At 36.4% G+C, this 12370-nt stretch overlaps 1 protein-coding gene across 4 annotated transcripts in view; it reads left to right on the plus strand.

Annotated features, from left to right (window-relative positions):
- Positions 1-12370, plus strand: part of NR1H4 (nuclear receptor subfamily 1 group H member 4) — a 78812-nt gene that overhangs the window by 60639 nt on the left and 5803 nt on the right. For all 4 annotated transcript variants that reach the window (XM_019961151.2, XM_019961152.2, XM_019961149.2 and 1 more), the window contains 3 exons: positions 1340-1438; positions 1758-1857; positions 7040-7186. In XM_019961151.2, the coding sequence (XP_019816710.1) occupies positions 1340-1438; positions 1758-1857; positions 7040-7186 (346 nt within the window). The remainder of the gene's footprint in view (positions 1-1339; positions 1439-1757; positions 1858-7039; positions 7187-12370) is intronic.

The raw sequence follows: 12370 nt of genomic DNA on the forward strand, positions 1-12370 counted from the left end.
ATGTGGATTCAATAGAGGCTTGTGGATTAGTCCTCATGGGGTAAGACAGGGTGAATACACATCTGTGGATCAATAGGGAAAGGCCATTCCCACCGAGGTCACAAATTACTCAAGAAATCCTTTCAGGATTTCAGACAAAACAGAGGAACAGCATGTTGGATGCTTGGCCAAACATATGATGATGGTGCACAGGACTTTTGGAAAAATTTTAACTTTCCATTAGTTGAAAAACGAGTAATCTATGATCAGTCAAGTCATACCTTTCTCAATATTATACGGCTGATGAAAATGTCATCCATGTTTAGTTTTGCAACTATGTTCTGTTGTATTCATTTCAGAAAAAATAATTTTATGTTAAAAGTACAGATGACCCTTAAACAACATGAGGGTGATTAGGGGTATCCACTCTCAAGCAGTTGAAAATCCACATGTTATTTCACATGCTAGCCCTCCAGTAACCTCAGTTCTGCGTCCGTGAATTCAAAAACCAACCACAGATTCTGTAGTGCAGCAGAACATGTTTAACAAAAGAAATTCATGCATAAGTGGACCCACATAGTTCAAACCCTGTGTTGTTCAAGGGTCGGCTATATTGCTTTGCCACAGTGCTTTGTCAATAATACTTTGGTAAAGGAAGCAACGAGTTGACACAATTAGTCTCATCTCACAAAAGATGCTAATCAGAGGGAAAGAGGTGTTTGGGGTCTGAATTGTCCAGATTGATGACTCACTACTTCAGGGGTTGGTAACATTTCTATAAAGGACCAGATATTTTAGGCCTTGGCCACACGGTCTCTGTGAGAACCATTCAACTCCGCCATGGTAGTGCAAAAGCAGTATAGACAATACACTGAAAAGCGAGTGTAGTTCTGTTGAAATAAATTTATAAAACCAGGTGGATTTAGTCCATGGGCTACAGTTGGTTGATCCCTGTTCCACATAACTACACTTAGGTGGAGTCTCCATTTTATATGTGGGAAGCTGTTCTTAGTTATGATTAAACTTTGAATTTTCAGTAATTTTATGAATTGTCTTGATAGGCTTCATATCCAGATTATTATTTCTTCATAAGAAATACATGAAAGGAATATTTTGCTATCCATGTTTTGTAGATAGGAAAATTAGCCACGTGGGACAAATTTAGTGAAATGTGATATAGCTTGTCCAATGGCCCAGAGAAAGCAAGTACACATTATAACAGAGTGCATGCACAGTTTCTGCCGTATTTAGGGCTTTTTTCAACAGTTTCTGCTAGTGGTTTACTCTAGATGAATGCATATATGAGAAACATGCCTTATAACCACCTTCCCTAACACCTTTTATTTTTTTGCCAGTGTAGGAGAAAACTGAACTCACCCCAGATCAACAGAATCTTCTTCATTATATTATGGATTCATATAGCAAGCAGAGGATGCCTCAGGAAATAACAAATAAATTTGTATGTACAATATCTGAAAATTATGTGTTTGAAGTTAATATTTTCTCGAGCTTTGACTACCTTGGAGGTCAAATTTATATATGAATATGTTACTTTAAAATGATTAGGGCTTAGAATTAAAGTTATACTTTAAACTTTTTGCTACATTAAACAAAGAATAAGTCTCATATTTAGCTTGGTAATAGCATTTGTTCTCCAAAGATCTGAAAATATGAGTTGGGTCTTAAATTTTATCATATAAATATGATTCTGTAGTCTAATAATTTTATGTTGATTTCTCTGATCTGCTTATTGTTTGCTCTTTTTCCTTAAAATTTAGTTAAAAGAAGAATTCAGCGCAGAAGAAAATTTTATCATTTTAACTGAAATGGCTACCAGTCATGTACAGGTTCTTGTAGAATTCACAAAAAAACTTCCAGGTATCTTTGCACATACTTATTTCTCTACTATACTGTACAGTATTCTTGTGACATTGAAAGGCAGGTGTCTGTTTATCATCGAATGGGAGTCATCTCACATCTGCTCTAAATTCATGTGTCTACTACAGACATGAAATATTAGGGCCAGATCATGTTCCACTCATCAGCAAGTAATTTATAATAATTCACCAAATGACAGATTAAAAATTGAAACTTTGCAGAATTGTTATTCGTCCATTTATTCATCCAATAAGCATTTCTGATACCTGCTCTATACTAAGTGAAAGTTGCTCAGTCATGTCTGACTCTGTGTCTCAACTGCTATCTCAGATGGTAAAGAATCTGGTTGCAATTTGGGAGACCCAGGTATGATCCTTGGGTTGGGAAGATTCCCTGGAAAAGGGAATGGCTACGCACTCCAGTTTTCTTGCCTAGAGAATTCCATGGATAAAGGAGCCCCTCGGGCTACAGTCCATGGGGTCACAAAGAGTCAGACACGACTGAGCAGCTAAGACGTTCCCTTTCACTATAATAAGTACCTAACAATTACCTTCAAGTAGAGTAACTAAAGGCTAAAAAAAATTTTAATGTATACAAAGCACTGTTTGAAGAGAGAGAAAGTGGTTCCTAATTGTACCTGAGAAAGACCAGGAGGCTTCAGAAAGAATCTTATTGATTTGGGTATAAAACAAAAAAGGAGTTTTCCTGGTGATAGGAAAGAAGGGGCATTCCAAGTTGAGAGATCTGCTTGTGAAAATGTAATGAAGCATGAACAAGAATAGAATTATTAGAGATGGGAGAGAAGATTCAGTGTCTCTATGGTGGGCTCCTTGGTTTGACATAAGGCAGATTGGTACCAGACTGATGAGGACATAACTAAAGGATTTAATTCTTATCCCCTGGATGGTAAGGGGTTTTGGTGGCTTTATTTATTTATTTTTGAAGTACAACATGATGAAGTTTATGTTACAGAGATATGACTTTATTGGGTTTGTATAAGATGGATTTGAAAAGGGAAGCATTGCAGGTAGTCAGAATCAGTTAGTATGCCTACTGCACCAATCTAGGTAAAGGGCTTGAAATAAAGCAATGCAGAGGAAATGAAGAGAGACTCAAAAATTGATAGGGCTTGATGAACAGTTGTATGTGGAGGATGAGGGAGAGGGACTTATCCATAATCATTTAGATTGTGTGTGCATGCTCAATCGTGTCTGACTCTTTGTGATCCCATGGACTGTAGCCCACCAGGCTCCACAGTCCATGGAATTTTCCAGGCAAGAAGTGGATTGCCATTCCCTTCTCCAGCTGATTTTCCCAACCCATGGATTTAACCTTCGTCTCCTGAGTCTCCTGCATTGGCAGGCAGCCACCTTGGAAGCCCCATTTAGATGGTGCCAGTGCGTTAACTGGAATTCAAGATTCTTACCTCCCAAAGTTACACCCCTCCCCAGCCCCCATTTTCCAGCTGCATTATCAATGCTAAGTCAATAGGTTTAAGTTGTTTCAGTGTTTTTAAAATATGTTAGTGCATTGGACGGAGAAGGCAATGGCACCCCACTCCAGGACTCTTGCCTGGAAAATCCCATTGGCGGAGCAGCCTGGTAGGCTGCAGTCCATGGGGTTGCTAGAAGTCGGACAGGACTGAGCAGCTTCACTTTCACTTTTCACTTCCATGCATTGGAGAAAGAAATGGCAACCCACTCCAGTGTTCTTGCCTGGAGAATCCCAGGGATGGGGGAGCCTGGTGGGCTGCCATCTATGGGGTCGCACAGAGTCGGACATGACTGAAGCGACTTAGCAGCAACAGAAGCAGTACATTAGAAACCCATGGTCTAGTAGAGTATATACCTTGTATAGTAGCACAACACTGTAATATTGTTATAGAAGGTAACTTCTGATGTAGGATTTTAATTAGACATTTAATTTGCTTTCTTTTGCTAGCATTATGCTATTATTTTATTAAATGTGTCATAGATAGACATAAACTTATGTAAAAGTCATAAAACGTTGGGAGAAAGTTCTTATCATTGAAACATTAATATATCTCATTCCTTTATTAACAATGAAAGAGAAACTTAATTTGTTGTATGCTAATTTAGCTAAAGCAATCTTGATCAAAACCAAGATTGTACAAGAGTGGAAACTAGGTCAGGGGTAGAACTAGGAAAGGGAGAATGTGATGTTCTTGGTTGCTTATGGGAAAAGGTTTTTCAGTTCAAATGGTCAGTTGGTATTGAACCAAGGAATAACTGAAGAAAAGAAAGAATCTTATTTACAAGAAGGTGGCTTATCTGAAAGCAGTGGCAAGAATCTTATACACCTCTTCATTTCCAATGCCTAACATAGTTCCCGAGGGAGAGAAACAATTAATGCATGTTTAATTAATGCATGTTTTATGAATAAAGTAGAAGGAAAAAAATTTAAATACAGCAGGAAATTAAAGGCAAGAAAATCTTGAGAAACTAAGAATATTGATTAACAATAACTTTAGAAATGACAACATTATTATGTATAATAATAATAGGGATATAATACCAGTATGAAAGGGTATTTTGTGAAAGACGCAGCAAGAGTCTTTCAGCACTTTGAGCATAACCTGTGCCAGGCACTATCCAGGGTGCTGGAGACTCAGCAAGGCTGCTGCCCTCAGAGGAGCTCTTAGGGTCTTTAAGGTAGTGACTTTTGTTTTTTTTTAAGAGACAGAAAAGACAAATTCTTAGAACAGGGGAAGGTTATTCATTACCAGTAGGAAAAGAGATGGTTACAGCAGAGCTGCTACTTACAGAGGTTCTGAGACTTGGCCTGATCAGGCATTTGTGACACTGAGATGGAAATGAGACTTCAGGCCTGATTTAAGTTTCTGGGTTATATTTTAGGAAGAGAAACAAAGGGGCATAGCTTCTAAAAGTGTGATTCAGAATCTTGGGTAGGAGGTAGACAGGGAATATAATTTGAAAAAGCTTATTCTTTACTCTCACAATCTGATTTTATACTTGGTTAAAATACAAATTATGGAAAAGGACTTAAATGTTTGCTTATCAATGGGGGGATGAATTTAAAAGATTAATGGACTTTGATAAAAAAAATTCCTACCTTTCCAAACCTCCTTAAAAATCATACCTCGTAGATCTGGGCCATCTCAGAAGGCAGGCTCAGCAGGCAGGCAAAGAAGGAATCTTTGACTCCATTTTTTAAAGTTTTAGATGGAAAAACTCTGAATAAATTGGTGTCCATTGTAAGTAATTCAATCACCTGACTCAAACAACGCAGAAATATATGGAGCAGAAAGTTAGGGTTAGAAAGTCCCCTCTTCACCCACCTGTATCATCTTTATTCTAGTCCACCATTAATAGAAGTCTGGTTTGATTTCTTTCACATATTTTTATCTCTACAAATGTACATACATGTAGGTTTTTTAACGTTTATGAGATCATAAAATATATATTTCTTTGGGAGTATTTTTTTTAAGCATCTGTGATTTTCCCATGTCCATATGTGTAAATCAGTCTCATGCTTTTAAGAACTGCATAGTATTCTATTGTAATAATAATAGTTAACATTATTTAAGTACTTACTGTATGTCAAAAACTGTACTAAGTTATTTAATGCAATTGTTTCATTAATACTTCTGCCAATCCTAAGAAGCAGGTACTTTTATAATCCCCATTTTGGAGATGAAGAAAGTGAGGCATTAAGATTATGTTTTCTAATACCACAAAGATAGCAAGTGTCAGAGACAGAATTTTATTCCAGGCAACCTGATTTTAGAGACCTTATTTTATACTGTCCTCCATACTGTAATATTTTATACTGATTTACCATAATTTATTTAGGTAATCACCATTAACGGACTCTTGCTATGTTTTCAGTTCTTCAATTCATTCATTTATTCATTAAGCAAGTATTTTTGAATGCCTGTCATCAATGTAGTGACTTTTAATTCTTGGCATTACTCTCTTCTCTGAATTCTGTTGCTCTTTAATGCTTTTCCAGGGCATTTAGACTCTGATGGCATTAGTTTATTTCTATCTGTGTTCATGTGTCCATGTGTGTCTGTGTATTAATACATATATGTACATGAGTTTGTGTTTGTTTCCCATTCATTCATTTAGTCATTATAAAATTATTTAGCAAATAATTCTTGGATACAAGTTATATGTCAGGCACTTGGAACAGAAATGAATGAAACAGGCAAAGTTTCTGTCTTCAAAGTTTATACTCTAGGAGAGTGACAGACAATTAACAAATAATCCAGTAATCCTATAGTATCATGTCAGACAGTGTTAAGTTCTATGAATGAAAATAAAGAAGGTAGGGGCTAGTGAGTGCTGGGAAGTACTATTTTAGGTAGGGTCACCTTGAAGCAGAGACCTGCCTACAGTGAGGGAGGGAGGCATGGGGATAGTCGGAGAAAGGCAAACACCCTGAAGCAAAATTAGACTTGTGGGCTCACAGCAGAGCCAGGAGTCAGTGTGGCTGGAGCACAATGACTGAAGAGGAGGTGATGAAGGAGAAAAGGAGGTCAAAGAGGCTGCTGGGGACTGTAGCCTATAAGTCTGCATAAGGACTTTGGATTTTCCGGGCAGCATTATATTTCTTCAGGTCATCAGTTCTTTCCCATATTTCTCTTATTTTCCCTACCCTGCATGTGCAGTGCTGAGCTCAGAGCAGACACCTCAACATGGCCCTGATTGTGTTTTTGGCAAGGAGGGTAGAATGCCGCTTCTTCACATAGATTAAAGACTCATGAGTTGGTCAAATATTCACTTAAGCCTCTGAGTACATGTAAAATGTTTTCTGGCTTGTGGATACTTCCATTCTACAGAGTCAACCCTCCCTGACCCTTTCTGATGTGACTAAAATAATGGTTCAAAGACAATATGCTTTGTCTCCAGTATTTCATCTGAATCAGCCTGTGTCTTCCATAGTATACAAGTATATATATTTGGTGTAGACATGATATCCTTTTTTGCCCAATTCATTGACCAAATCCTGCTCAATGAATATAAAAGTCAGCTTCTATTTGGGGAATACAACAGATACTTATTAACTCGATTTGGCTACTCAGTCTTAAAACAATTACAAAGTCACTTTATGGAAATGTTCTATCAGTGGGGATGGTGAAATATTGTTATACAACATTCAACTTTTTGATACCTATTTGATTACCATCTTCATTCAGGATTTCAGACATTGGACCATGAAGATCAGATTGCTTTGCTGAAAGGGTCTGCAGTTGAAGCGATGTTTCTCCGTTCAGCTGAGATTTTCAGTAAGAAACTTCCAGCTGGACATACTGACCTACTGGAAGAAAGAATTCGAAAGAGTGGTAAGTAACTTGGTTAATGGTAAGAAGCGTTTGTTCCTGCAAGTAAGAATTTGAATATGCCATGAAGGCAGGCCTCTTGCCTGTCCTATGTAATTTATGCCCATTGTGACTAGCATGGAAAATGACTCAAAAAAGAAAAGATGCAATTTAAATAGATGCAAATGTTGTGACTTGGTTCAAAAATTCTTGTTGTAATAGCAAAATACCAAAAATACTCTTTTCACTGTATTAAGATGAAGGACCAAAGGAGAACATTTTTTAAATATTGGAAAATTAGTCTGATTTTTAAAATACCATAAAGGAGTGGGGATTATTCAGTCTAGAAAAAGATCCATTTATTCAGAAACTTCAGCTATGAATGACTATGTGTCAAGCTATTTATCTCAGTTCAAAGCCAAATAAGAAATAATACCAATAGCAACATTTATACATCACTTATTGGGTTTCAGACACTGTTCTAAATACTTTATATACTAGTTCTCAAATCCTCATAAAAATCCTTTAAGTACTATTATTCTTCCCATTTTATAGATGAAAAAACTAAGACAGAGAGTGGTTAAATAATTTTTTCAGAGATAGACAGGAAGCCTGACTTCAGAAGCCACATGTCCTAGCCACTATACTTCACTGCCTCTCAGATAAAATGAAATAATGAATGAAAAACACAGTTTAACTTACTGTGGAGTAATACTGTGATGGGGAGGGTATGGAAATGAGGGTATGTCCTCGGGGAACTCACAGACTAGTGGAAAAGTAAGGTGTCCAAGCCAGTGATTCCAAAGGAGTGTAAGAGAGACTGTAAGGAATATGTATGTAAAATGAAGATGAAGCCTAAAGATGTGCCTCCCTTCTGCCAAATCTTCCTGGTGAGTCAGAAAAGGCATGTAAAATTACAGTTGAACCATGGAGGATGGTTATGAACTTGTCAAGCCACAAAAGCCTGAAAAAGGCATTCCAAGAGATATAGCCTTTACAATATAATAATATAGAAATTGCAGGTACAAAGATATGGAGAAATGAGAGAGCATCCATGTATAGGACTGACATATACCTTGATATTGCTGCAAGACAATATTTTTGGAGCTGAAAATGCAGTGAATGCTAGATTATTAAGGATGTTGAATGCCACAAAAGTAGCTTTAGTTCTTATGTAATTGGGATTCTTTGTAATATTCTGAACAGATACGATATGACCATAAAAGTACTACACAAAGATCTTTATTGTGAAGGAAGGTTTGGAGGAATTAAGACAAGTAGCAGGTCTCTGTAAAGAGACCAATGTAATAACTAGGTGAGAAGACATGAGGGTCTTACAGACTAACAACATGTAGTGATCAAAAAGAAAAGACCTTACTTGATAACATAAGTTACAGAACTTGTAATACTGCAAATTTGAGAAAAGTTCAAGAATAAAGTTTTCTAGAACAGTCTGTATAAAGAAACATGCATGCCTCTGGCTCGTAAGATACTTTACCCAAACAGCAACCACATATCATGACAATAGAAACCACCCAAATTCATGTGCTGCTTCATATTTTTAATCTATAGTGATGCTTCCATTTATTAATATTTATGAATTTGCTTCCCCTAGTGGATTTTCAGAACATTGCCTTTTCCCCACACCATATAAAAACCTGATCTTGCAAGATGACCTTTCAGAATAACTTTATTTTTATGCAAATATAACACATTCTTATTTCTATTGTATGTTTAATTCCAGAATAACATTTCAAAGTTACCCTGTTTAAGCCTACAGAGCTCTTTAGAGAATATAATGTAAAATTTCTTTTCCTGTTCTTCAAATTCATACTCTTTTGTTTGCTATTATTAAATCCCATTACATCCACCAAGATACTGTCTCCTGAGATACATTTACTTAGTGAGGATTACAGTGTTTATTTATGTTAATTGAGGCTTCAGAATATATTTCTGACACAACCTGTGGCTGAGTTGTTTTTTTCATAATTCTAGTGCATCAGTTTTTTATTCCTAATGTGGTATTATGCAAAATTCATTTGTAACCTGGAATTTTTAATAAAAATAGGAATAATCATATGATACCATAAAATATGATAGAACTGAAAAGGGCTTGCCGACACTAATTAGTTTACATTTTTACATTAAGGAAATTAGCAATACCTTCTCACAGACTTAACAACTTGTTCTGTTATGTTCACTTCAAATTGAAATAACCTGTGAAAACTATAGTGTTTTTTTGGCCTTTTTTGATTACCCACAACAGACATAAGTGAAATATTCAATTCAGTAAGTGTTTATTAAGATGACAATATACCTTGTGATTTTGCAATGGTTTGCTTTTACAAGCATCATCTTCTTAGTATTTCCAATGGCCTCTAAAGGTGAGGGCTATGTTCCTATTTTATAATTGGGGAAAGGCTTACATGGGCTGGGTGACCTGCCCAGGGTCATACAGCTAATCAGCAGACTATCAGGAGATGAACACAGGTGTTCTACTCAAAGCCCAGCACTATTTCTGTACATTGTACCTGTCACTTGCTAAGATCTAATATTTGCCCAGCTACTAGCTGGTAGGGAATATAAAGACCCAGTAAGACATGGTTCTTCCCCTTTGGTTGACTGAAGAAGGCACAAGAAGCAACTATCAATCTGAAATTGCATTTAAGCAAATAATAGAATGAATAGAGACAGTGAGGTCAGAGGAAAGAGAGATGCTTATTAGAATGATGGAGTTGTTGTAGTATAGTAAAGCATACCGTATATAGTATATGTTTTCTGCTTTTTAAATATATATGATTTTGCTGCTTTAACTTACACAAAATGAAAATTGTTATAAACGCTAAATTCTCTAATGAAGCAGATTTAAACTGTCAGTTCATAGACTGTTTGTTCATAGACCTTTGAAAGAAAGGTTGGAAATGTACAGAGACAAATGACAGAATATTTATAAGAAAGTTTCAATTCTTAAATTTTAGAAATCTTACAACTTCTCATGTTGCTTTTCAAAGTGGTCACATGATAATTTTGGCATGGGACAAATTTGGGGGTCAAATTATAGGAAGAAACCTCTTCAAAATAAGAGAATTAAAGTAACACAAGTGTCAGTATTTCCATTGCCCCTCAGCAGTATTCCCCAAGCCTGTTTTACTTGTCCAGTTTGGGACATTATGTATTTATTTATGCGTTTGTCTCTTCCATCAATCTGTGAATCGCTTGAGAACTGTTCCCAGCACTAACACAGTGCCCGGCACAGACAAGGTGCACAAAAATTGGTGAATTTGGTTGAGATGAATCCAAAATTTGACAGTCCAAACCCTGGCAACTCTTAAGCACCATTATCCTAAGATAAATTTTAGCCACTCAGACTACTGGAAAGTATTAAATATCTTAAATATTTTAATCAAGGCAACAGTATGGCAAAAATGACTCACTGAGTGGAGGTTAGCAATTGAAACAGAGGCCAAGGTCCAATCTCTTAGCACCGCAAGAATATTTCCATTGTCTGAATGGCATCCTTTCTCCTAGTACATCTCACGGCTATGTAACCTTCATTGCTAGGAACAAACAAAACATAATATTGCATAATTTAACAAGCATTTATTAATCTCCTACTGTGTCTCCAGTAGGATGCTAGTTACTAAGGACACAGATATGAATAAGAAACATCTTTATTGGTCAGGCAGTGTGCCAAGCACTGGGGATAGAGCAGTTGACTCCTGTTCTTATAAAATGTAGATGGTATTTCACACTCTAATGGGAGGGAGAGATTTGAATTGTGAGAGGTGCAATAGAATTGAACATAGAGGAGGAAACAACTAATTCTGCTTCAACATGACAGGAAAAGCTCCACCGAAAAAGCAAAATTTGAACTTGGCCTTGAAACATGAGTAGGGTGTCCTAGCCAAATGAGGATGCCTTGTATATGTGCATTTGTGTTTGGTACACACACACATACCTCTGCTTTATTTTTGCCCCCAATTAAAACTAGGAATTTAATTAGGAAATAAAGACATTTACATTTAAAGTAACTTTAAAGAGCATAGTGTTAATTCTATCACATGGTTATTCTCTCAGAGAATATTTATCATTGGAAAAATAATTGATCAATCACAGACTTTTTTAAGGAAAACAAAAAACAGAAGCAGAAACAGTGATTTTTTTTTTTTACAACTAACATTTTCATGGTAGGCTTTGTGATTAAATTAGAAAATAGCCCCCTCTTGTGACCAAAAATCAACTAATTGGACTTAGAACAAGTTTCTGGAGGAGGAGGAAGCAGGAAAACAAGAAAAGACTGCCCCTTCAGGATGATGCTGTTGTTACATTGCTTATGTTAGAAATTGCTGGCTCAGAAATACTTAAAGCATCTCTTTGTTTACGCTGGCATGATTAATTCTGATTATCCACTCTAATTCCAAAAGCAACTTTATATTTATCTATCCTGTAGGAAAATAATTTTTTAAACTCTTCTATTATTTATTTTCTACATTTTCTCTATGTTCACTGTTGGTCTTTACAATGAACATTTACAAGATGAACATTTTTAATAAACATTTTAACCTGTTTCCCCCCCCCCCCCCAAATTACCAGTTGCAATTAGATAGCTAATGGTATCATCTTTGGAAGGTGAAAGGGATTTGGGAAAACAAAATAAGAAATTAGGTAGTCAAAGATGATTTCATAAATATTTTCAAATCAGTTACCTGCTTCCCTGGTAGCTCAGTTTGTAAGAATCTGCCTGCAATGCAGGAGATGGGGGTTCAGTCCCTGGGTTGGGAAGATCCCCTGGAGAAGGAAATGGCAATCCACTCCAGTATTCTTGCCTGGAGAATCCCATGGACCGAGGAGCCTGGCAGGCTATAGTCCAAGGGATCACAAGAGTCGGACACAACTTAGCAACTAAACCATCACCAACCTTATCTCCAAACCTTTATGTATTTTTTAAAATAATGACAGTCGTGAGTTATTTTAGGTAACTGCAGCTGATGAGTATAGTACTCAAATATAGAAGACTGCCATTTCTCAAAAGTGAAAAAGAGTGGCCTTATTAACAAATACAGATCTTAGCTTGGCTTTAATACCTAGAAAAATACTGAGGCAAATCACTGATCAGCCAGTTTGTATTCATCTCTAGCAAACTGCAGAATGCAAAAACAAAACAGAGGAGAGGGTGAGATCTATGGAAAGAGTAACATGGAAACTTAC

This window comes from Bos indicus, chromosome 5 (genome assembly GCF_029378745.1).
Source record: "Bos indicus isolate NIAB-ARS_2022 breed Sahiwal x Tharparkar chromosome 5, NIAB-ARS_B.indTharparkar_mat_pri_1.0, whole genome shotgun sequence".
NCBI classification, from domain to species: Eukaryota; Metazoa; Chordata; class Mammalia; order Artiodactyla; family Bovidae; genus Bos; species Bos indicus.